We start from the raw sequence: 24,764 nt of genomic DNA, 5'->3' as shown, positions 1-24,764 counted from the left end.
AATATATATTGCTGTTCTCTATCATACAGCAAGCAGCACTTACCTCTCCCTCTGGGGCCCTCTAATTTGCCCCTCGGTATTGATAGCCCATTTACCATCCTTAATAGGATGGTAAACTGTGATCTGGCCTGGTGTTTGAGCACTTCTGTAAATTCTGGGCCTTGAGACCTGAAATCTTTCAGAGGGCTTAAGATTCTACCCAGAAAGAGCAAAGTCTGTTTTTTTTTGTCTTGTACTCTATATTTTAAAGCTATATATGTTTCCCTGACAGTAAATTCAACTTTATTCTTCTTTAGAAGATTGAAACAGTTGTGTATAGGGTAAAGCTGTTTCTCCAACAAAGATCTTCTATAGCAGATTGCATGGCTAAAAGTTAAATTATACTGGATAATTATTAGTTAATCATTATATTGTTTTGCACCATAAATACTTATTAAATGTTTCGAGGCTCAGGACTAGAGTTAGATTATCTTTTTTGTCACTTATATTGACAATATGGAATCCAATTTGCAGTGGTTGATGCTTGAAACTTAATCACAGTACAATCTTCATTAAGTTTCCTATTGTTTAACTTGAATGTGAGCAAGAAACTTAGTTACCAATTTCATTTACTCTTTTTTCTATTAATGAATTTTAGAATTTTTTTGGTTTTGAAATTCTCACAATCTGATGTTCATAAGTAAATAGAACATTTTATTTTAAGAAAGCTGCTGTGTAATTAAACAATTTCTCTTAATCCCATATCATGTTGCACAAGTTGTTGATTGGAAATAGCAAAGTAAATTGCTGGGCAAGCAACTGGGTGACTAAGAATGTGTCATTATAAACTTGTGTTTTTTAAATTAACTAACAACATTTATCCATGTGCATATTAGGATTTAAATCTTATTTCCCTTAAGTAAATATTGTAATTGTATTTCTTTACCAGATTGAATGAGTGATTTTTTTTGTGATAAGAGTTGAAGGTTATCAACAGTATATAAAGACTAGCTTACTGAAATCACTAGCCATTTTTTTTCTTGAAATAAAATACACACAATTTTTGAAAATTGTTTCATATGCATTTTTTATTTCTGGTTGAAATCAAATCTACAAATCTAGTCATGGGGCAAAGGTACTAGAAAGGTCAGAACAGGTCATAGAGAGGTACAGCATGGAAACAGACTCTTCAGATATACCAACCTAATCTAGATCCATTTGCCAACACTAAGCCCGTATCCCTCTAAAGCCTTCATTTTCATATACCCATCCAGTTTAAATGTTGCAGTTGTACCAGCTTCCACCACTTCCTCTGGCAGCTCATTCCATACATGCACCACTCTGCCTGAAAAAGTTAGGTCACTTTTATATCCTTCTCATCTCACCTAAACCTATGCCCTCCAGCTTTGAACACCCACCACCACCCCGCCACCCAGGCAAAAGACTTGTCTATTTATCCTATCCATGCCCCTCATGATTTTATAAACCTCTGAGGTCACCCCTCAGCCTCCGAAGCTCCAGGGAAAACAGTCCCAGTCTACTCAGCCTCTCCCTATAGCTCAATCCTCTAACTCTGGCAACATCCTCTTAAATCTTTCTGAACCCTTTCATGTTTCACAACATCCTTCCGATAAGATGGAGACCAGAATTGCACACAATATTCCAAGAGTGGCCTAACCAACATCGCAACATGACCTCCCATCTCCTACACTCAATGCTCTGACCAAACGCTACTTTTACTATCCTATCTACCTGTGACTCTACTTTCAAGGAGCTATGAATCTGTACTCCAGATCTCTTTGTTCAGCAACATTCCCTAAGACCTTATTAAGTGTATATGTCCTGCGAAGATTTGCTTTCCCAAAATGCAGCACCTCACGTTTATCTAAATTAAACCCCATCTGCCACTCCTCAGTCCATTGGCTCATCTGATCAAGACCCTGTTGTAATCTGAGGTAACCTTCTTTGCTGTACACTACGCTTCCAATTTTGGTGTCATCTGCAAACTTAATAACTATACCTCCTGTGTTTCTATCCAAATCATTTATATAAATGATGAAAAGTAGTAGACCCAGCATCGATCCTTGTGGCACTCCACTGGTCACAGGCCTCCAGTCTGAAAAGCAACCCTCCACCACCACCCTCTGTCTTCTACCTGCGAGCCAGTTCTGTATCCAAATAGCTAGTTCTCCCTGCATTCCATGAGATCTAACCTTGCTAACCAGTCTCCCATAGGGAACCTTGTTAAATGCATTATTGAAGTCCATATAGATCGTGTCCACTGCTCTGCCCTCAACAATCTTCTTTATTACTTTTTCAAAACACTCAATTTCATGAGATGATTTCCCACGCACAAAGCCATGTTGACAATCCCTAATCACTCCGTGCCTTTCCAAATACGTGTAAATCCTGTCTGTCTGTATTTCCTCCAACAACCTGCCCACCACCAACATCAGGTTCACGGCTCTATAGTTCCTTTGCTTGTCCTTACCACCTTTCTGAAATAATGGTACCACATTAGCCAACCTCCAGTCTTCCGGCACCTTACCTGTGACTATCGATGATACAAACATCTCAGCAAGGCGCCGGGCAATCACTTCCCTAGCTTCCCACAGAGTTCTAGGGTACTCTTGATCAGGCCCTGGGGACTTATGCGTTTCAAGACATCCAGTAGTTCCTGCTTTGTAATATAGGACATTTTTCAAGATGTCGCCATCTATTTCCTGACATTCTACATATTCCATGTCCTTCTCCATAGTAAACACTGATGCAAAATACTCGTTTAGTATCCCCCCCCCCCCCCCCCCCCCCCATCTCCTGCGGCTCCATACAAAGGCTGCCTTCTGATCTTTGAGGGGCCCTATACGCTCCCTAGTTACCCTTTTGTCCTTAATGTGTTTGTAAAGACCCTTTGGATTCTCCTTAACCCTATTTGCTAAAGCTATCCCATGTCCCCTTTTTGCCCTCCTGATTTCCCTCTTAAGTATACTCTCGCTGCCTTTATACTCTTCTGAAATGGCGTCCTTTTGGTTTGAATCCTTGCTACCGAGGTTGATAGTGCTGCTAAGAATGCATACAGTGTGTTAGGTTTCAGTGGTAGAGGTATTGAGTTCCGGAGCCACACTATCATGCTGCAACTATACAAAATGCTAGTGTGGCCGCACTTGGAATATTGTGTACAGTTCTAGTTGCCATATTTCGGGAAGGATGTGGAAGCATTGGGAAAGGTGCAGAGTAGATTTACCAAGATGTTGCCTGGTCTGGAGGGAAGGCCTTATGAGGAAAGGCTGAGAGACTTGGGTCTGTTCTCATTGGAAAGAAGAAGGCTATGAGAGGGTTTGATAGAGACATACAAGATGATCAGAGGATTAGATAGGGTAGACAGTGAAAGTCTTTTTCCTAGAATAATGGCGTTAGCTTGTATGAGGGGGCATAACTACAAATTGAGGGGTGATAGATTTAAGATAGTTGTCAGAGGCAGGTTCTTTACTCCGAGAGTGGTCAGGGTGTGGAATGCCCTACCTGCCAATGTAGTTAACTCAGCCACATTAGGGAGATTTAAATAATCATTGGATAAGCACATGGATGATGACGGGATAGTGTAGGGGGACGAGCTGAGAATAGTTCACAGGTCGCCACAACATCGAGGGCCAAAGGGCCTGTTCTGCGCTGTATTGTTCGATGTTTATCTGACAGGAAAGGCAAAATGATATTTAACTCTGACAAGTGGAAAACAATTGTAGTCAGACCCTGATTACCTCATCTGATTCTCATCAGCAATATTTAATGAAGGAGCCGACTGTGTTCAGGTAGGTATGCTTACTACCTGCTTACTACAACAAGTTATAATTAAAGATGCTGGTTCTGTGTGGGACAAAAGCTGCTAGAATTTATGAAATAAGCACCTGATCTGGTCTTCAACCCTTGAGCCTGCCTTGCCATTCCATAAAATCATGGTCAAGCTTTTGAACATCAGCTCTGCTTTCCTGCCGTGTCCATATGTCCCTTGATTCTCTTAATGCCAAAGAATCTATTAACTTACATCCTGCATACACTTAGTAACTGACCATCCACAGCATTCTTCACTAAAGAATTCCAAAGATTGGCAAGACTGTAAAGAAATTTCTTCTAACATTTTCAAAATAATTGCATCTTATCCTGAAGTCATGACCCCTAATTCGAGACTTTTCAGCCAGGGGACGCAGTCCCTCTGCATCTAGGAATTAAATCTTCTGAATGATTTTATTTTAAACTACTACTCACCTGCCGGTTTCTGCAAGGTAAGTGTGAAGGTGATGGCCGAATGGTATTATTGCTAGAATGTTAATCCAGAAACTCAGCTAATGTTCTGTGGACCTGGAATTCAAATTCTACCATCTGCCGTGTGTGATTATAGATCGATAGCAATGTGATTGACTCTCAACTGCCCTCTGAAACGGTCTAGCAAACCCCTCAGTTGTATCAATCGCTTTGAAGTCTCAACAAAGAAATTAAACTGGATGGACAACCTGGCATTGATCTAGGCGCTGGAAATGACAAAGTCCAGAATTTTCCTTGCTAACGTCCGGAGCTTTGCCAAAATTGGGAGAGCTGTTTCACAGACTAGTCAAACATGCTCATGAATCATACCATACAAACAATGTCCCAGAGACCACTAGCACCATTCCTGGATACATCCTGCCCCATTGGTAATACAGACCCGGCAGAGGTGGCAGCAAGTGTTATATAGTTGGGAGGCAGTTGCCCTGGGAGTCCTCAACATTGACTCTGGGCCTCCTAAAAAAATTTCATGGCACCAGGTTAAAGATCGGCAAGGAAACCTCTTTCTAATTCCGTACCTTCCTCCCTTAGCTGATGAATCAATACTTCTCCATGTTGAACAGCACTTAGAGGAAGCATTGAGGGTGACAAGGGCACAAAATGTGCTCTGGTTGGAGGACTTCAATGTCCGCCACCAAGATTGGCTCAGCAGCAGTACTATTGATCAAACTAGTCAGATAGTAAAGGATCTAGACTGGGTCTGCATCAGGTGGTGAGAGAACTAACAAGAGGGAAAAAAATACTTGACCTCTTCCTGCCAATCTGGCAGTCGCAGATTCACCTGTCCTTGAAAGTATCAGTAAGAGTGACCACCTCACAGTTCTTGTGGAGACAAAGTCCTGTCCTCACATTGAGAATACCCTTCATCGGGTTGTGCAGTACTATCACTGTGCTAAATGAACAAACTACAAACAGATCTAGCAATTCAAGACTGGACATCCATCAGGCAGTGTGCGTCATCAACAGCAGCAGAACTGTTGTCCAGTACAATCTGCAACCTCATGACCTGGCATTGCTGTCAAGACAGGGGATCAACTAGGGGATCTCTTCATATCCAACTGCCGCCGCGACATTGACCACCTCAATCTGTCCACCCCTCTCACCCACTCCAACCTCTCACCCTCACAATGTGCAGCCCTCCACTCCCTCCACTCCAACCCCAACCTCACCATCAAACCGGCAGACAAGGGAGGCGCGGTGGTAGTTTGGCGCACTGATCTTTACACCGCTGAAGCTAGACGCCAACTCGCGGACACCACCTCCTACTGCCCCCTTGACCATGACCCCACCTCCCACCACCAAACCATCATCTCCCAGACCAACCATAACCTCATCACCTCAGGGGATCTCCCATCCACCGCCTCCAACCTCATAGTCCCACAGCCCCGCTCCGCCCGTTTCTACCTCCTGCCCAAAATCCACAAACCTGACTGCCCTGGCCGACCCATTGTCTCAGCCTGCTCCTGCCCCACCGAACCCATCTCTGCATACCTCGACATTGTCCTGTCCGCCTCAGTCCAAGAACTCCCCACCTACGTTTGGGAGACCACCCACGCCCTCCACCTCCTCCATGATTTTCGCTTCCCCGGCCCCCAACGCCTTATCTTCACGATGGACATCCAGTCCCTATACACTTCCATCTGCCATCACGAAGGCCTCCAAACCCTCCGCGTCTTCCTCTCCCGCCGACCCAACCAGTACCCTTCCATTGACACCCTCCTTCGACTGACTGAACTGATCCTCACTCTTAACAACTTCTCTTTCCAATCCTCCCATTTCCTCCAAACCAAAGGAGTAGCCATGGACACCCACATGGGCCCCTGCTATGCCTGCCTCTTCGTCAGATATGTGGAACAGTCTATCTTCCACAGCTACACTGGCACCATCCCCCACCTTTTCCTCCACTACATCGATGATTGTATTATCGCTACCTTGTGCTCCCACGAGGAGGTTGAACAGTTCATTCACTTTATTAACATCTTCCACTCCGACCTCAAATTTACCTGGACCGTCTCAGACTCCTTCCTCCCCTTCCTAGATCCCTCCATTTCTATCTCAGGCGACCGACTCAACACAGACATTTACTACAAACCGACCGACTCCCACAGCTACCTAGATTACACCACCTCCCACCCTGCCCCCTGTAAAAACGCCATCCCATATTCCCAATTCCTTCGCCTCCACCACATCTGCTCTCAGGAGGACCAATTGCACTACCGAACAGCCCAAATGGCCTCCTTCAGAGACTGCAATTTCTCCTCCGACGTGGTTGACGATGCTCTCCGCATCTCCTCCACTTCCCGCACCTCCGCCCTCTAACCCCGCCTCTCCAATCGCCACCAGGACAGAACCCCACTGGTCCTCACCTTCCACCCCACCAACCTCCGGATACATCGTATCATCCTCCGTCATTTCCGCCACCTCTAACCAGACCACACCACCAGGGATATATTTCCCTCCCCACCCCTATCAGTGTTCCAGAGAGACCACTCCCTCCGCGACTCCCTTGTCAGGTCCACATCCCCCCCCCCCACCAACACAACCTCCACTCCTGGCACCTTCCCCTGTAACCGCAATAAGTGCAAAACTTGCGCCCACACCTCCCCCCACCTCACCTCCCTCCAAAGCCCCAATGAATCCTTCCATATCCATCGCAAATTCACCTGCACCTCCACACACATCATTTACTGTATCCACTGCACCCGATGTAGTCTCCTCTACATTGGGGAGACAGGCCGCCTACTTGCGGAACGTTTCAGAGAACACCTCTGGGACACCCGCACCAACCAACCCAACCGCCCCGTGGCTGAACACTTTAACTCCCCTTCCCCCCACTCCGCCAAGGACATGCAGGTCCTTGGCCTCCTCCATCACCAGACCCTGGCCACACGACACCTGGAGGAAGAGCGCCTCATCTTCTGCCTAGGAACCCTCCAACCACACGGGATGAATGTAGATTTCTCCAGCTTCCTCATTTCCCCTCCTCCCACCTTATCTCAGTCCCAACCCCCGGATTCAGCACCGCCCTCTTGACCTGCAATCTTCTTCCCAATCTCTCCATCCCTACCCCTTCTCCGCCCTCTCACCCTCACCACCTTCCACCTATCGTATTCCCAGCGCCCCTCCCCCAAATTCCCCCCCCCCCTCCCCCCACCTTTTATCTCAGCCCGCTTGGCACACCAGCCTCATTCCTGAAGAAGGGCTTATGCCTGAAACGTCAATTCTCCTGCTCCTTGGATGTTGCCTGGCCTGCTGTGCTTTTCCAGCACCACACTTTTCAAGACAGGGGGTCAACCCTGGTTCCATGGAGTATGCGGGAGAGCATACCTGAAAATGAATGTCAACCTGGTGAAGCTACCAAACAGGATTACTTACATGCCAAACAGCATAAACAGAAGTGAAATGCAGACCTAAGCGATCCAATAATCGATCAATCATATCTAAGCTCTGCAGTCCTGCCATACCCAGTTGTGGATGATGGTGGACGATTAAATAACTTACTAGAGAAAGCTCCACAAATATGCCCATCCTCAATGATGGAAGAGCCCAACACTAGATTGTAAAAGATAAGGTTGAAGCAGTTGTAACAGTTTTCATCCAGAAGTGCTGTGTGGGTGATCCATCTCAGCCTTCTGTCATGGTCCCCAGCATCACAGATACCAGTCTTCAATCGATTCAATCCACTTCGCATGACATAAAGAATTGATTGCAGGTTCTGGATGCTGCTAAAGTTGTGGGCACTGACAGCATTCTGGCAATAGTACTGAAGATTTGTGCTCCAGAACTTGACCCTCTTCTAGTCGTGCTCTTCCAGTATACTTATAACACTGGCATCTACCTGACCATGTTGAAAATTTCTGTACACCAAAGCAGGACAAATCCAACCCTGTCAAATACTGCCCCATCAGTCTACTCTTGGTTATTGGTAAAGTGATGAAGTGTCGCTAGCAGTGCTATCAAGCCGCACCTACTCAGCAATAACCTGTTCACCAAAATACAGTGTGAGTTCGGCCAGGGCCATTCAGCTCCTGACCTTGTTACAGCCTTGGTTCAAACATGAACAAAAGAGCTGAATTTCAGAGGTGAGGTGAGGGTGACAGCCCTTGATATCTAGGCAGCAAGTTGACTGAGTATGGCATCAAGGAGCCCTAACAAAGCTGGAATCAATGGATATTAAGGGTGAACTCTCCGTTGGTTGCAGTCATACCTGGCATGGTCATGGTTGTTGGAGTTCAGTTATCTTAGCACCAGGGCCCCTCTGCAGGAGTTCCTCAAAGAAGTGTCCTAGGCCCAGCCATCTTCAGCTGCTTCATCAGTGACCTTCCCTTCATCATAAAGTCAGAAATAGCACAATGTTCAGTGACTGTTCAGATATTGAAACAGTTCAAGTTCAAATTCAACAAGATCTGGACAAAATCTAGACTTGGGCTGGCAAGTAGCAAGTTGCAACACACAAATCCCAGGCTATGACCATCACAAATAAGAGACAATCTATCCACCACCCTTGACATTCAATGGCAATACCATCACTGAGTTCCCCAAACAATCAGCATCCTGGGGGTACCATTGACCAGAAACCTGACTGGACTTCCCACATAAACACTGTGGCTGCAAGAGCAAGTCAGAGGCTAGGAATACTGTGGTGAGTAACTCACCACCTTATTCCCTGAAGCCTGTCCACCGATCTATAAAGCGTAAATCAGCAGCGTGATGGTATACTTCAGTTGCATGGATGGTTCTGGCTCCAACAACACTCAAGAAGCTTGGAACCATCCAGGACAAAGTGGTGTGGTTGATTGCTATCAAATCCATAAGCATCCACTCTCTATCACCAATGCTCAGTCGCAGCATTGTGTACTATCTAGAAGATGCACTGCAGGAATTCACCAAATGTCTTTAGACGGTACTTTCCAAATCCACAACCACTTCCATCTAGAAGGACAAGGAACACCACTGATCCTGCAAGTTCCCCTCCAAGCCACTCCTCATCCTGACTTGGAAATGTATCACTGGACCTTCACTGTCACTGGGTCAAAACTTGGAATTCCCTCCCTAAGAGCATTGTGGGTTGACCTACAACACATGGACTGCAGCGATTCAAGAGGGCAGCTCACCACCAGTTTGTTGAGGGCAACCAGGGACAGGCAGTAAAAATTGGCTAGTCAGCAATGCGCACATCCCGCAAGTGAATTAGAAAAAAAGTAATACTGTGGACAGTGTGGATCCTGAATGGCACCAATATCATCACCAAACTGATTTTCACATTTCTTTTGGACAAATATTGTACTCAGTTCGTTATAAGATCTTAGCTTTTCTGTTATATTTATGTAATCTATCACCATCTTTCAGCATGTGTTTGATCCAAAAACAACCGTCCAGGTCCATCTACATAAGAGCCATTTAGCCTGCTTTATGAATACTGCCAGTCTTTAGATAAGGGGAACAATGTTTGCTGACAAGGGCAGTTTCTTCCAGATGTTGTTAGATCCTGTGTAAATAGTCTACATGTGAACAACGTGCGGTGGAAGACCGTCAGCAAGTATACAAACTGTTCTGGAATGCCCATTATGAACATCTCAATGTTCTCAAGAACTGAATAAACTTTGGCCTTGCCAGTATGGTTGCTTTTTAAAAAATGTCTTATGCAGTGGTGCATTGTTGTATCGTTGATCTCGAGTGATTGAGAGCAGTAATACTTTTGATTTTGTTTTTATATGTTTGCACTCTTTTCAGTACTTTCAGTCAATTTTGCAAAACCAAATCTCCCACAATTTAGGTTGACTTAGAATCATTATATTTGTACTTAACCCTAAAAACATTCAAAACCTGACGGTCTTGTCAAACAGTGCAAAGAAAACGTTTTGGAAAGGGCTATTCTGACTTATGAATATGTGAGGGTAAATTTTTAAATTGTTGTCCAAATTTGTTACAAGAACCAGTCAATTCAATTTCCATTGTTTTCACTTGAAATTAATATTATTCTATGTCTATAGATGGCTGCACAAATCCTTAATTATAGTTTTATGTCTTGGGGCTGTGTTGAAAATCCACTTCCACATCTCTTGCCATGTCTTGTAGCTCTTGACAGCACCTTAGTTATAAATAAACTTGTCTTGTTAATTTTGGCATGATAGCTTTAGTTTAGTTGTGAAATTTACTTCCTGCTAAGAACAAATGGTGAGGGAAAGTAACTTTAAAGAAGATTAGTTATCTCAGTGGCTTTGTTTAGTGATTGCGAAATGCAAGAGTACAAATGTCTGGAAAATGACCCCACACTTGCTGAGTTGCTGATACCTAGCATAGCTGTAACTGCTATTAGGTAGCAACCATAGAACTGTATGATTTTGTTTTTAGATACTCACTTTGACTACAAGGTTTTAATATTTTTTTCGAAAAATGCCTAACCAGTTAGCAGTTCAAAACTATTTGCCTAATTGAGCAAGCTTTCAGATTTCCACCCATCTGGGCTGCTTATCAAGAATGTGGCTTTGCTGTAGGTGGTCCTTTCAAGGTCCTTGGTCCCAAATGCTGTGCCTAATAGGCTGATCCATCTAATAGTATTTTTATTTTTTTTAATGGGGCGGGTATTTTCTGCCCATGGGGAAATAAAAAGCCACTTGGAATTACTTCTCAGTTCTCAAAAAAAAATCTATTATTTCCACAGGACAGGTGCAGGTGCCTGAAGAAGAAATTGAGCAAAACGGCCAAAACAGGAGCAAAGGCAGCCACAAAACAGTGTGCATGAATGGCACAGAGGCAGGACAGTTTAACAGCAAGGTCAAAAATGAACGGAGGTCAAGCTCTTCTTCCAATCCATCCCGCAAAGCCTCCACCAGTAGCAGCAAAATTCGGAAACTCTCTGCATGTAAACAGCAATGACCCATCTGTAAACTCTGTGTGGTATGTACTGGAGCTTCCATTAAATTATATTTGAACTGGACACTATCGAAGTGCACACTTTAATGTGACAGTCCAATTGTGTATATAAGTTTGTTAAGGAATAGAGACTTTGCATTGATTCATAGCAATCGAATAGGGCCAGTCATTAGTCTCTGTGAGATATGACTATATTAGTGAACATGACTTTCTTTACTGTCACTTCATAGTGTGACAGATTGCTTTAAACTATACTTTTCCAGTTCAAACATAATAAAAATTGGGTAAAATTGAACTGTAGTTGAATGGAAACCCAACATGAAGTCACCAGATGCCATATTCGTATTACAGACTTAATGTTGTGATATGATATGATCAAGACATTAAAGCTTCCCAAAAAAATATGGTAGGTCACTCATATTTTGCGCTGGGTGATTATTGTCATATAAACTTTATTCAGTTATTTAGAAAACAGCCTCTTACTGTTTTTTTTATATATACTTGAAAGTGATTTATTTTTCTGTAAACATACTAGACTTGTGTGACAGAAGGACATTACTTTTATTTCAGTTCATTTTTATAAAGGGTAGCAATCCCATTCATGTCACTGAAGGTGAAGTTCAGCTAATGAGTATAATATATATTTTACAATACATATTTAGTTATATTTGTAACCATCCCACCCTCTTTTGTTTTTGCAATTTCCTACACTTTAGAGTTGCTGTACTTTGACAACCTCTTATGCAAAAAGAGTATTCTTAATATTGAAAGAGCTTGAATGATTTGTCAGAGCATTTGAGGTTGGTGGTCCCTCAAAGCTCCTAATAGCAGGTAGCCAGTCTAACATTGAGCTGCTTTTTAAAGCAAGAATTGTGATATTGTGGAATAGATTTTAATTTTCGCTGCTTGATGGAAAACTGCTAGTTAAGGATCACCCCACCTGATTCTCCTTGTTGTTTATGTAAAAGAAAACACCAGCAGTGCATATAATGGGTAGTCAATCTGCTACCATTAGATTTATGCCTCGTAGTGAAAGCTAAACTCTTTTCCAATCTCAAATAATAGTGTCATGTACACGCTGAGAATTGTTCCTGCCTTATTTATGGTTTATGTCTGAGTCAGCTTCGGGTTCTGTCTGAGGAAATGAACTGCAAGGAATATTTAGGTGGCTCAGACAGCAGTGGTGTTTCCTGCGCAGCTTCCAGGACTAATTTTTAACATGCAAGATGAGACTGATGATGTCAGCCTTTTCTGCTCCTGTAGGCTTTGCATCAATCACCCAGAAATCTTGAGTGTATTGTACATGTGGTTGGTAGATTTGACTGATTTGTTTTGGGATTTGAAGAATGTAACCATAGTATTTTGGTGGGAATGACTCTACACTGCCATATTACATAGCTTTTGTCCTTTGAATTCTAATTTTGTGAAACAGGATTGTAATTTTAAAAATTGAACCTGTTAAAGGAGCAGTACGTTAGATGTTTTATGTTTTTAACATTAAATTATTACTTGGTCTCCTCCCTCCTAACGTATTCTTTTATAAATTGGTACAATTATTAAATCATATTCTAAATCCAGCCTCTGCAATTCTCCAAGGAAGAACTACCATTCTTCTATACTACAGCTGGTTATAAATGTGCAGCTGCAGTGCCCATTTTCAAACCAAATCAATAGCGCTGGTGCTACCTGAACAAAATAACTTTTGATTTTCCATTATTATTTCATGTGTGTAGGTGCACTTGACTGTTTGTTAGCAGTAGAATAATAACTAGCCATTCTGCCTCTAACCTGTCTTGACCCAGGACGTGCTGCTCCTTGAAGTTGGCAAATAAAAGTTTTTTTTAATGATTACTTTTGTATGTTGAAAAATGTATAGCAAACCACAGTTTTGGTAGAAAATAGTTGGTGATTGAAAGTTCACAGCTGCTTTGAAAACCATATTTAAAGACTAAATTAAATGGAACATATTTGTAAATGAATACTTTTTGGTTTTGTATGATTTCATACAGAAATGCCATTGTATTTTATTTTTCTTTATATTTATTAACCATAGTGAAACCAATGTGTTTATATTGTGCCTCCTGAAGAGTTGTCACAGTTGCTGATTAGTGTACAAAAAATATGAAAACTTTAACCTTTTCCCAACTTTTGCTAGTGATGTGCTGTGACAACAGTATCGTGTATGTTCAGATAGCCTAAATCCCAGAAGTACTACTGACTCCAATTTTGTAGAAATTTTGGTTAACATTTTAAATAATCAATTTTTCTTAGTATTTTTGTTGTTGCAGATGTTGTATTAAATTGAATAAAAGGTTTGAAAGTATCCTGTTGCATTCTGAAAGGAACCACTCTTGTAACAATTTAGAACATGTATATGTGCAGTGCATTGAAATGTACAGCGCTTATGATTCTCGAACAAAATATTGTCCTCTCTTTATCCAAGTACCTCTTCAACTTCTCGTGGTACAACATTTATGGGTCTTTCATCTCTTCGTAGGCTTTTCAGGGAAAAAGAATATACTGCGGTGTTGATCTTTCCAAAGATTATTGTTTATTTATGGGGATCATCACCAGTAACATGTTGCATTTCAGGTTTTGTTGTTGGCATTACTTCTATATTGAATTGACTGTGGCTATTGTCTTGCAAATCAGCTCTGCTTGTCAGTGCACCTGCTTTTTAGAACATCTAGGAACAACTTACTGTTTTCCATAAACATGTCAAAGAACAGCTTGAACTCTTAATAACCGAAATTTAACAGCAGAGTGTAAGCAAACAACCAGTTTAGTTATATTTTAAAAATAACTAGTGAGATGTCCTTCAGGCTACTAAAGTTCTATTGTATAAAGTTTGAATGTTATTTTTCTACCAACTTAGGATCACTTATATATCTCTAAGGTTTTTATGTAGTTCTATCCAATGCTTGTGTACAAAACATTTCAATTTTAAAAGTTATGATTTAAGTTAAATTATAGTTTATTGGACGAAACAAGATTAGCTCAATAAATAAGTATATGCAGAGATCAGAGAAAAGACTTTGTATGAAGTGCTGAATATAGATTTCCCAATGCAAATGCTTAACTAATACCTAGGAATTCATAACTCAATGAAAAGACCCCACTGTGGAACAAACTCTTGCCACAAAATTTGATTTTTAGTTTAAGTTGTCATTTATTTGGAATGAAACTTAAAGTATTTTTGTTTAGTCCTGTGCTTTAACCTATTTAGTTTACATGGGTTTTGTTTAAACTTATCAGTGATGAACAGTTAACTTTTTAAACAATGTGTATATTACTTCTAGAAAATTATATTGAATTGTAGCAACTTAAGCATTTAGAACATGGAACATAGAACAATACAGCACAGAACAGGCCCTTCGGCCCACGATGTTGTGCCAAACATTTGTCCTAGCTTAAGCACCTATCCATGTACCTATCCAATTGCTGCTTAAAGGTCACCAATGATTCTGACTCTGCCACTCCCACAGGCAGCGCATTCCATGCCCCTACCCCTGACATCCCCCCTATACCTTCCACCCTTCACCTTAAATTTATGTCCCCTTGTAACACTCTGTTGTTCTCGGGGAAAAAGTCTCTGACTGTCTACTCTATCTATTCCCCTGATCATCTTATAAACCTCTATCAAGTCACCCCTCATCCTTCTCCGTTCCAATGAGAAAAGGCCTAGCACACTCAACCTATCCTCGTACGACCTATCTCCATTCCAGGCAACATCCTGGTAAAGGATTTACAAAAGGAATGGTTAGAATGTTTCATTTTTAATTATCAGTTACAAGTTATCATTATGTACTGTGAAATTATCACTTGTCATTTGAATTAACTTCATTGGCACAAGAGTGTATTATCTTGCCATACAGTACGGCCAGGCGAATATAAGTTAGTTAAGAAGGAAACTTAAACAGTTTGTTGTGGCATGGTGATTTCCATGACACATGATCCTCCAATTTGATTAAATTAAGTAATGAATAATACGTACATAAGATGTAGGAGCAGACGTAGACCATTTAACCCATTGAGCCATTCAATGAGATCATGCTGATTTGATTATCCTCTACTCCACTTTTCTATCTTATCTTCATAACGCTCTATTCTGATTAGAAATCTGTCTGTCTTAGCCTTGAATATACTTGATGACCCAGTCTTTTGTGGTAATGAGTTTCACAAACTGAAAAGTTTTTCACATCTCTGTCTTAAATGGGAAACTCCTTACCCTAAAATTGTGTCTCTGGTCTAGACTTTCCCACAAGGGGAAACAACCTCTCCACATTTACCCTATCAAGGCCCCTAAGAATCTTATGTTTCAATAAGGTCTCCTCTTATTCTTCTAAATGCTAATTGGTACAACCCAAACCTACTTAAGATTAGATTAGATTACATTAGATTACATTACAGTGTGGAAACAGGCCCTTCAGCCCAACAAGTCCACACTGACCTGCCGAAGCGCAACCCACCCATACCCCTACATTCACCTACCCTTACCTAACACTACGGGCAATTTAGTATGGCCAATTCACCTGACCTGCACATCTTTGGACTGTGGGAGGAAACCGGAGCACCCGGAGAAAACCCACGCAGACACGGGGAGAATGTGCAAACTCCACACAGTCAGTCGCCTGAGGCGGGAATTGAACCCGGGTCTCTGGCGCTGTGAGGCAGCAGTGCTAACCACTGGGCCACTGTGCCGCCCACCTCTCCTTTAAGACAATCTCTACATTCCTGGGATCAATCTGTTGAACCTGCTCTGGACAACCTCCAATGCACTATATTCTTTCCTTTGATAAGTGGACCAAAACTCTTTGCACTATTTCAGTTATGGTCTGTCTAGTGCCTTGTATAGTTTTAGCAAGACATCTTTATTTTTATATTGCATTCCCTTGAAATAATGGTCAAGTGATCATTTTCTTTCTTAATGCATGCTGAAATTTGGATGCTAGGGTTTTGTGATTTGTGCATGAAGATACCCAAATCCAACTATGCTACAACTTTCTGCAGTTTTTACTCAATTTAAATAATATTCAGATCTTCTGTTATCCTGTCAAAGTGAATGACTTCACATTTTCCCACATTATATTCTATTTACCAAGCTTTACCCCATGCAAGGGGTAAGATTGGGAGAATAAGGGCCACAAGAGGGTGTAAGGGGCCTGGGGAGGGTAGGATGCTTGAGAGGAAGGCTGCAAAGGAGAGAGAACAGTTTAAATCACTATGTAGGATCTAAGAAGACGTAGAATTGCTGACCCTGTGTCAACACAGTACAGTAGGTATTATTACTACATGACGTGTGTCATCTAATAAATGTGAGTGAGAACGAAATACTACCCTTGAGGAGGGAAAAAAGCATTTTCACTCCTGCTCCACATCCACCCTTTCAGATGCCCTCAGGATTTAAAATGTTTCAATAAGATCACCTCTCCTTCTAAATTCCAGTGGATTTGGGCCTAACCTGTTCAACCTTTCCTCATAAGGTAAACTTTTATCCCACAAATCAATTGATACTTCCAATGCAAAACATTCTTTCTTACGTTAGGCGACCATAACTGTGTTCCAGAAGGTTATAGAACAGGCCACAGCTAATTTCACTTGTGTGTGGTCAATGAGACAGAGAGAAATGCATAAATAGAGTGCAGGGCACATAGTTTCTTTCCTCATTCTAAATTTTTTTTTAAATTTTGAAAGCACAAATTAAACTTTTGAAGCATATCCATTTTTAATTGAAACAGAACAGGAGGGAAACCGATTGCTTTCAGTACTTTTGCTTGTAGAATATTATATGTCCTAACAACCATCTGGGTAACCTCTCTTGTCATTCTTTTGGAGTTGCTCTTTAATTTGTACATCCCAGCTACTGATTCATGCAACAAGTCATGGATTTCCCAAATTATCCTGTCAAAGCTGCTTGTAACTTCAAACACCTTTTATCATTTTTTTTTATTGGTGTATATAATAAAAAAATTCTTAAATTTCCTCTTACAACTAAAGCCTGTCATTTCAGATATCATTTTGGTGAAACTTGTCTGCACAATTTCCTTCTTGATTTTTTTCCCTTAAAAGAATGCATTCAAAACTGGACTGCTGCATTCTAATTGTTGCCTTTACTAATGAGTTGTATGTAAAACACAAGTAATAGGAGCAGGAGAAGGCCATTCTGTCCTTCAATGCAATCTTGGCTGAACTGCTACATCAACTGTACATTCCTGCACTATTCCCATATCCCTTGATGCCTTGAACATATTCAATAACTTGTTTCCACAACACTTGAGATTAGGAATTCTAAGATTTACAACCCTATGAACAAATCTCTCCTAACTTTAGTCTTAAATGGATAAATCTGAAACTGATTCCTATTCTTAGACTCTCCAGTGAAGGGAAAATTGCCCTGTCAAGCCTTTTAAGGATTTTATATGATCACCCCTCATTCTTTTAAACTCCAGAAACTAGAAAACTCATCCTTTCAATCCTCTTAAAGGACAATCCTCTCCTATCAGTACTCAGTCTTGAGAGTCTTTATTGCACTCCCTTGACCTTAAGTGGCTGAATTAGGTCCACAATAGATAAGATGAAGATGTAAAATGTAAAAAAGATGCAAGCAAAGGTCTTTTACCTAGGTTGAAGGAGTTTAAAACTAGGGGGCATATTTTTAAAGTGAGAGCAGGAAGATTTTAAAAAGGACATGGGCAACTTTTTTATACAGGGAATGATTCATGTGTGGAATGAACGGCCAGAGGAAGTGGTGGATGCAGGTATAGTTACAATATTTAAAAGACACTTGGATAAGTATATGAATAGGAAAGGTTTAGATAGGGCTCGAGCATAGCAAGTAGGACTAGTTTGGTTTGGGAACATGATTGGCATGAACTAGTTGGACTGATGCTGTATGACTATCAGAGGAATGTATTCTTTTGATAAGTAGAATAAAATTATATACTGCATTTATTCAGATCTACTAGGGGCTTCCAGTTTTTTTTTATTCATGGGATGTGGGTTTTGCTGGCTAGGCCAATATTTATTGCCTATCCCTAACGGGCAATTAAGAGTCAACCACATTGTTGTGGGTCTGGAGTCACATGTAGGCCAGGCCAAGTAAAGATGGCAGTTTCCCTCCCTAAAGGACATTAGTGAACCAGATGGGTTTTTGTTTTCCGACAATCGGCAATGATTTATTTCATGATCGTCATTAGACTCTTAATTCCAGATTTTTGTACTGAATTTAAACATCACCCTCTGTCGTAGATGAAATTCAAGCTAGGGTCCCCAGAACATGACATGGGTCTCTGGATTAATCGTGCAGCAATAATGCCATTAAGCCAATGCCTTCCCTATTGCATGATGTGGAGTTGCTGGTTTTGGACTGGGGTAGACAAAGTTTAAAAATCACATAACACCAGGTTATCGTCCAGCAAGCTACCTGATGAAGGAGCAGCACTCTGCAAGCTAGTACTTCCAGATAAACCTGGTGTTGTGATTTTTAAATTTATCCCCTATTGCAGTAAGATTTGGTTATGCTTTCAGTTCAGACCTTTTTTTTCTCCTCCTCCTCCCCCCCCCCCCCCACCACCATAATAAAGATTAACGTGACATTTATTCACCTAATTGCTTTGAATTCATATATAACATTACCACTTTACGTCTACACTGTGTTTCTGTTATATGGTGTAAAATCCTGTTTATATTTAAAACGGCTTTGGCTGTATGTCTTCCCACTACTGTGCAGTTGGAGTTTTAAAAATTCATTCTGTGGGTAGGGCTATTGTCAAATGTCTAACTTGAATTTAGTTTTTCAAAGTAAATAAAATACAATTTGATGTCTGTTGGTAGATAGAAGCAGTTTAAAAACTCTGTCTTTGGGAGCTTGCAGTCATTCTGTAACTGGTGATCTTACTCCTCTTTCTCTCTCAGTTCTGAACTGCACCCGTAAATCTTTTTCATTATCAGTACCAGCCAATTAATTATCTTTCTGGTATTCCAACTGCCTTAATTGATCTAGACTTTTCAATCAATTTTTTAAATAATTTCTGAAAAATTACTTACTTTTTAATATTGAGCATTGCAGTGACCTATATAGGTATGCATGGTTGCCACTTTTTACATCTAATGATCATACAACAGCAATTTGATGAATGCTAAGAAAATCTGCTCATTTTAAGTAGTGTATTTAAACATTCCAAATCAATCAGAATAAACAGTTTAAGCTTTGATTTAGTGTCCTTTAAAATAAACTCCGTTAATAAGGGAAAAAAAAATCAGTGGTTTGGGCAATAACTGTGTAGAAAGAAACAAAGTTGAACTTTCCAGCTTGCGTCCACTTGCAGCAAGATCTAATTATGTTCGGGTTTGGCCGAAAATGTAACCAGTTATACCTGCATCACTTAAAGGATGCAAGCAATGACCAACTACAACAAGGCAGTGAGATTGAATGTTACTACCATTGTGAGATTGCTCACCACCAACATCCTTGGGGATACCATTGAGCAGACAACTAGAGGAGTGGTGTAAATATTGTGACTACAAGAACGGGCCTCAGACTGGGTATTCTGCAGCAAATATCTCCAACTGACTCCTCAAAGCCTATTCACCATTTACAAGGCACAGGAATGTCATGGAATTCTCTGCATAAGCCTTGATGAGCACAGCACCAACAACACGCAAGAAGCTTGACACTATTCAAATCAAACAGTCTACTTCGGTGGAATCCCATTCACTCCAACCACTCACTGACACCATGTGATTGCAGAGTGTATGATCCAGGCGATGCACTCGAGCAACTTGCTAAGGCTTATATGACAGCATCTTTCAAACTCATGACCCAGGACAAGAACGGTGAGAACACAGTGATCACCATGTTATTCTGCAATTGCTATTTCTTCATTGTTGGATAAAAATCCTAGAATTATCTACCAAACAAATATTCTGATAACTTTTACTGCAAGGACTAGAGTGGTTCAAGAAGTGGTTCTCCTTTCCCAAATAATTAATGTATCGATAACAAGTACCTACCAATGACACCCCACATCTTTATGAATAAAGAAAATCTATTTGCCTTTCACAGCAAATATAATGGAGGAATGTCATACGTGTTGGTGCTGTTTACCTGTTTTACTCCTGAGCAGTATTTGATTTTGAACAAACTGACAATCAGAACTATTATATCAGAGCATGATTGGTGACGTTTGTAGCATTTACATTTCATTGAGCTAACCCCTTTTTGAACAGGTAGAATTTTTGTAGTTTGTGCTTTGCTGAAAGGTTGATGTTAACTTCTGTAAGAACACTTTTTTGTCTTGGCTAAAATCATACTATAATTTCATCTGAGAAAATCAGGATGTTAATATTCCATCCAGTGCTTCACACTATTCACTTCAGAGTTGATTAGTGAAATCTATCTCCTTATGATGCATCCTTCATGAGATATCAGAAATATTGGACTTGTCATGAATAATTCATAAACTACTGCACTGGCTTTCTTCTCCTCATTACCTGAAAAACTGTTGCTTGGAGTAGTTTGCATGCTTTTCTGTATGTGTAGTTCTTTAAGATATAACCTTCTGTGATTTCAGTACTTTGATGCAGGTCTTATTTTTATCCTGAGGAAGAATGATAGATTTATTTCAAGAGATCTAACCTTCCTCATTAGATCTGTGTATCTATTATTTGAATATTGCTGGACTGTGCTCTCTCCTCCCCTTCACCTTTGCTCTCATCCCTAGTAAAACCATTATTACTTTTCACTGGCAGATTTTGCTAATGTGACCCTAATCTTTGCTTCTGTAAATCCAAGGGAAACTGACTTGAAAAAATTTTTTGTGGTTTAATTCTGTCATTACTTCTTTCCTCCAAAAGCCAACCCTTGACCCCATAGTCTTTGTGTGTTATCATCCTTCCCTTTTCTCTCAAAGTCACAAATTGCATCTATGTAAAAGTGAACTATCCTTGTCATTTTTAACCTGTCTGCAATTTTTGACACAATTGACCATGCCATCCTCCTCCACCTCTCCATGCTGTCCAACTGTGGCATGCTATTCTCACCTGGTCCCACTCATATCTAATTGTCGCAGATAAACTCTTGCAATGACTTCCTTTCCTGGCCCCACATCATCTCTTCCGGTCAAGTGGCTCTCTCATCTTTTTCATCCATGTCCTACCCTTCGGTATCATCTAAATGCAGAGTGTTAGTCTAACGTTACCGCAGCAGTTCTCAAGGTTCCTCCACTGTCTCGAAATTATCTCACTGCTTAACTGGCATTCAATGCGAAATAAGAAAAAGAAATCTTCTAATTAAATATTAAGATTAAAACCATTGTTTATTGTCCATACTCCTAACTTCATTTCCAAGCCACCGACTCCCCTTGCTCTTCCCAGCAACGCCTTTGTAACATTACCTAACTTCACCACTGTTGCAGCCCATCTGCTGCTAAGATCCTTATTCATGCCTTTAATTTCCTCTAGACTCAGCATTCCTGGCTGATTTTCCACAAAAACCTGGACCCCTGCAGAAATTGAGCCTAAAACCAAATACTTGAAGTGAAAGGATTAATGCAAATTTTATGTGTAACCTGATGAAGTAACTTTATTGATTAATTTATCAAACCTGGCATAAACTCTGGCCCAGCTAGTTTGCATGCCCAGCTAGAATTTAAAATTTCTAGTCCAGTTCATAGGTTCGGTTAAGCCGAGAAATTTATCCATAACATATTGAATATTTTATTTCAAATCATGCGAACAACAAGTTAATATATTTCCAGCCAGGCTTATAGTGGAAATGTTGAAGTTGATTTTGGTGCCCAGAGATAGTGGAGAAGTATTGACCAAGGCTTCAACTCATAGCCAAAGCAATGTTAACTGCATGGGTGAATTAATAGCTTTTTGAAACTCTGTCAAAGTAACTGAACAGGGTATGACTTAATTGCTTACATTCAATTCCAGTGGAAAGGTTGTTAGATTTCCTTCCGTAGACGACTGCACACCACAATGACTCACCATCTCTAAGTGCAAACAGGAGAAAAAAAGAGATTTGAGGAGAAAATAAATTTCCTACTTTACAACCATGCAACAATTTAGAAATGCAGTTTGAATGCAATTTTAGTTATAACTTGTGTAGAAGCAATTCATGAAATTTCTGATGATACTAAATATTACCACTAGGTGGAACAAAGAGCAGTATTGACTAAAGAAACTGATAAAACTCTTGATGAAGGTTCAGAATTTGTTGTAGCTTTAAATTCGAAACAAAGGAAGCATTGCTCCAGTGAATATTCTGATGTAGTAGATGATGTAGTCAAACTTGCCTACTTGTGTACTTCGTGCCTCTAACAATAAGGACCAAATTTCTATTTGCCTTCCTATCAGGAGGCATGGGATAGAGGGAAATTTGGCCAATTGGATAGAAAACTGGCCAACCGGTCGAAGGCAGAGAGTGGTGGTAGATGGTAAATATTCAGCCTGGAGCCCAGTTACAAGTGGAGTTCCGCAGGGATCAGTTCTGGGTCCTCTGCTGTTTGTAATTTTTATTAATGACTTAGATGTGGGAGTCGAAGGGTGGGTCAGTAAATTTGCAGATGATACGAAGATAGGTGGAGTTGTGGACAGTGAGGAGGGCTGTTGTCGGCTGCAGAGGGACTTAGATATGATGCAGAGCTGGGCTGAGGAGTGGCAGATGGAGTTCAACCCTGCCAAGTGTGAGGTTGTCCATTTTGGAAGAACAAATAAGAATGCGGAATACAGGGTTAATGGTAGGGTTCTTAGTCAGGTGGAGGAACAGAGGGATCTTGGGGTCTATGTACATAGATCTTTGAAGGTTGCCACTCAGGTGGATAGAGTTTGTAAGAAGGCCTATGGAGTATTATCGTTCATTAGCAGAGGGATTGAATTCAAGAGTCGTGAAGTGATGTTGCAGCTGTACAGGACTTTGGTTAGGCCACAGTTGGAGTACTGTGTGCAGTTCTGGTCGCCTCACTTTAGGAAAGATGTGGAAGCTTTGGAGAGGGTGCAGAGAAGATTTACCAGGATGTTGCCTGGAATGGAGAGGAAGTCGTACGAGGATAGGTTGAGAGTTCTCGGCCTTTTCTCGTTGGAACGGCGAAGGATGAGGGGTGACTTGATAGAGGTTTATAAGATGATCAGAGGAATAGATAGAGTAGACAGTCAGAAACTTTTTCCCCGGGTACAACAGAGTGTTACAACGGGACATAAATTTAAGGTGAAGGGTGGAAGGTATAGGGGAGATGTCAGGGGTGGGTTCTTTACCCAGAGAGTGGTGGGGGCATGGAATGCACTGCCCGTGGGAGTGGTAGAGTCGGAATCATTGGCGACCTTTAAGCGGCATTTGGATAGGTACATGGATGGGTACTTAATCTAGGTTAGAAGTTCGGCACAACATCGTGGGCCGAAGGGCCTGTTCTGTGCTGTATTGTTCTATGTTCTATCCATTTACTAATTTTTTTGATTCATGTACCAGGGCACCCAGATCCCCATGAACCACATCGTTCTGCAGTCTCTCTACATTTAAGTATTGTGCTAGTTTTCTGTTTCACCTGGGAAAGTGAATAAGTTCACATTTTTCCATTTTGATCCTCATTTGCCAATTATTTTCCATTCACCAAAAATATTTACACTTAACAATTTACTATTTAATATAAATGTTAATTCTGTGCCTCAGTTTAATCATTTGTTGCAATGGATAAGTGTGCAGATCTCATTAAAACAAATGATATTACAAATCTTTGCAAATTTTGCAGAGGAAGTATATGGTAATTATTGGAGGAAATTGCAAAGTAGTAAGTTACAAAATAGCAACAATATTTGAAATGATTTACAAAGAGAATATAAACAGCAAATGTTAAAGGCAATATCAATTTGGAAAAAAGTACTTTTCTTCAGAAATTAGTTCATAGAATCCCTTCTGTGCAGAATTAAGCCATTTGGCCCAGTGAGTGTGCACTGACCCTTCGGAGAGCGTCCCTCCCTATCCCTGTAACCCTACATTTACTGCAACTAATCCACCTAGCCTACACCTCCCTGGACACTACAGGGCAATTTTTAGCATGGCCAATCCACCAAACCTTGCATGTTTTTGGACTGTGGGAGGAAACCGGAACACCAAGAGGAACCCATGTAAACATGGGGAGAATGTTCGAACTCCACACAAGCAGTCAGTCAAGGCTGGAATTGAACCCAGGTCTCTTGTACTCTGAGCGAGCAGTGCCAATTGCTGTGCCACAGCATGGACCCATTGTTTTTGGAGCACATTAATTACTTGAGCAGAAAATGAAACTTTCTTTATGTTGTCAGTATTAAATTGCAAGGGATTTAAAATAGTCAGGAAGAAGAGACTGGTAATGGATGAATCTGAGCAATTAAGTCATCAGTTTCTTAGTTTTTTTTCAGATTAAAAGATTTTAAAAATTGCTAACTAGACTGCTTGCACTTAAAACAGCAACAGCCTAATTTTGAAAACTTACTGGAAACTTGCAAATAGACACAATGAGATAAACACAGATAAAGAAAAATCGGGACCTGAAGAAAAAACTTGACAAACTCTCAAAAAAAGACAAAACCGATAACACAGGGGCATGGAT

At 40.9% G+C, this 24,764-nt stretch overlaps 1 protein-coding gene across 2 annotated transcripts in view; it reads left to right on the top strand.

The window, feature by feature from the left end:
* stk11 (serine/threonine kinase 11) overlaps window positions 1-24,764 on the top strand; it is a 138,155-nt gene that overhangs the window by 95,266 nt on the left and 18,125 nt on the right. The window contains exon 9 of one of the 2 annotated variants that reach the window (XM_043721242.2): window positions 10,964-11,199. The exons of the other annotated variant lie outside the window; for it this stretch is intronic. Coding sequence (XP_043577177.1) covers window positions 10,964-11,178 — 215 coding nt within the window. The 3' untranslated portion in view covers window positions 11,179-11,199. The remainder of the gene's footprint in view (window positions 1-10,963; window positions 11,200-24,764) is intronic. 2 annotated transcript variants of the gene reach the window in all.

Source organism: Chiloscyllium plagiosum, unplaced genomic scaffold (assembly GCF_037043375.1).
Source record: "Chiloscyllium plagiosum isolate Xiang-an unplaced genomic scaffold, Cpla_swu_hap1 HiC_scaffold_28, whole genome shotgun sequence".
Lineage (NCBI taxonomy): Eukaryota > Metazoa > Chordata > Chondrichthyes > Orectolobiformes > Hemiscylliidae > Chiloscyllium > Chiloscyllium plagiosum.
This window is presented reverse-complemented; position numbering and strand designations above follow the sequence as displayed.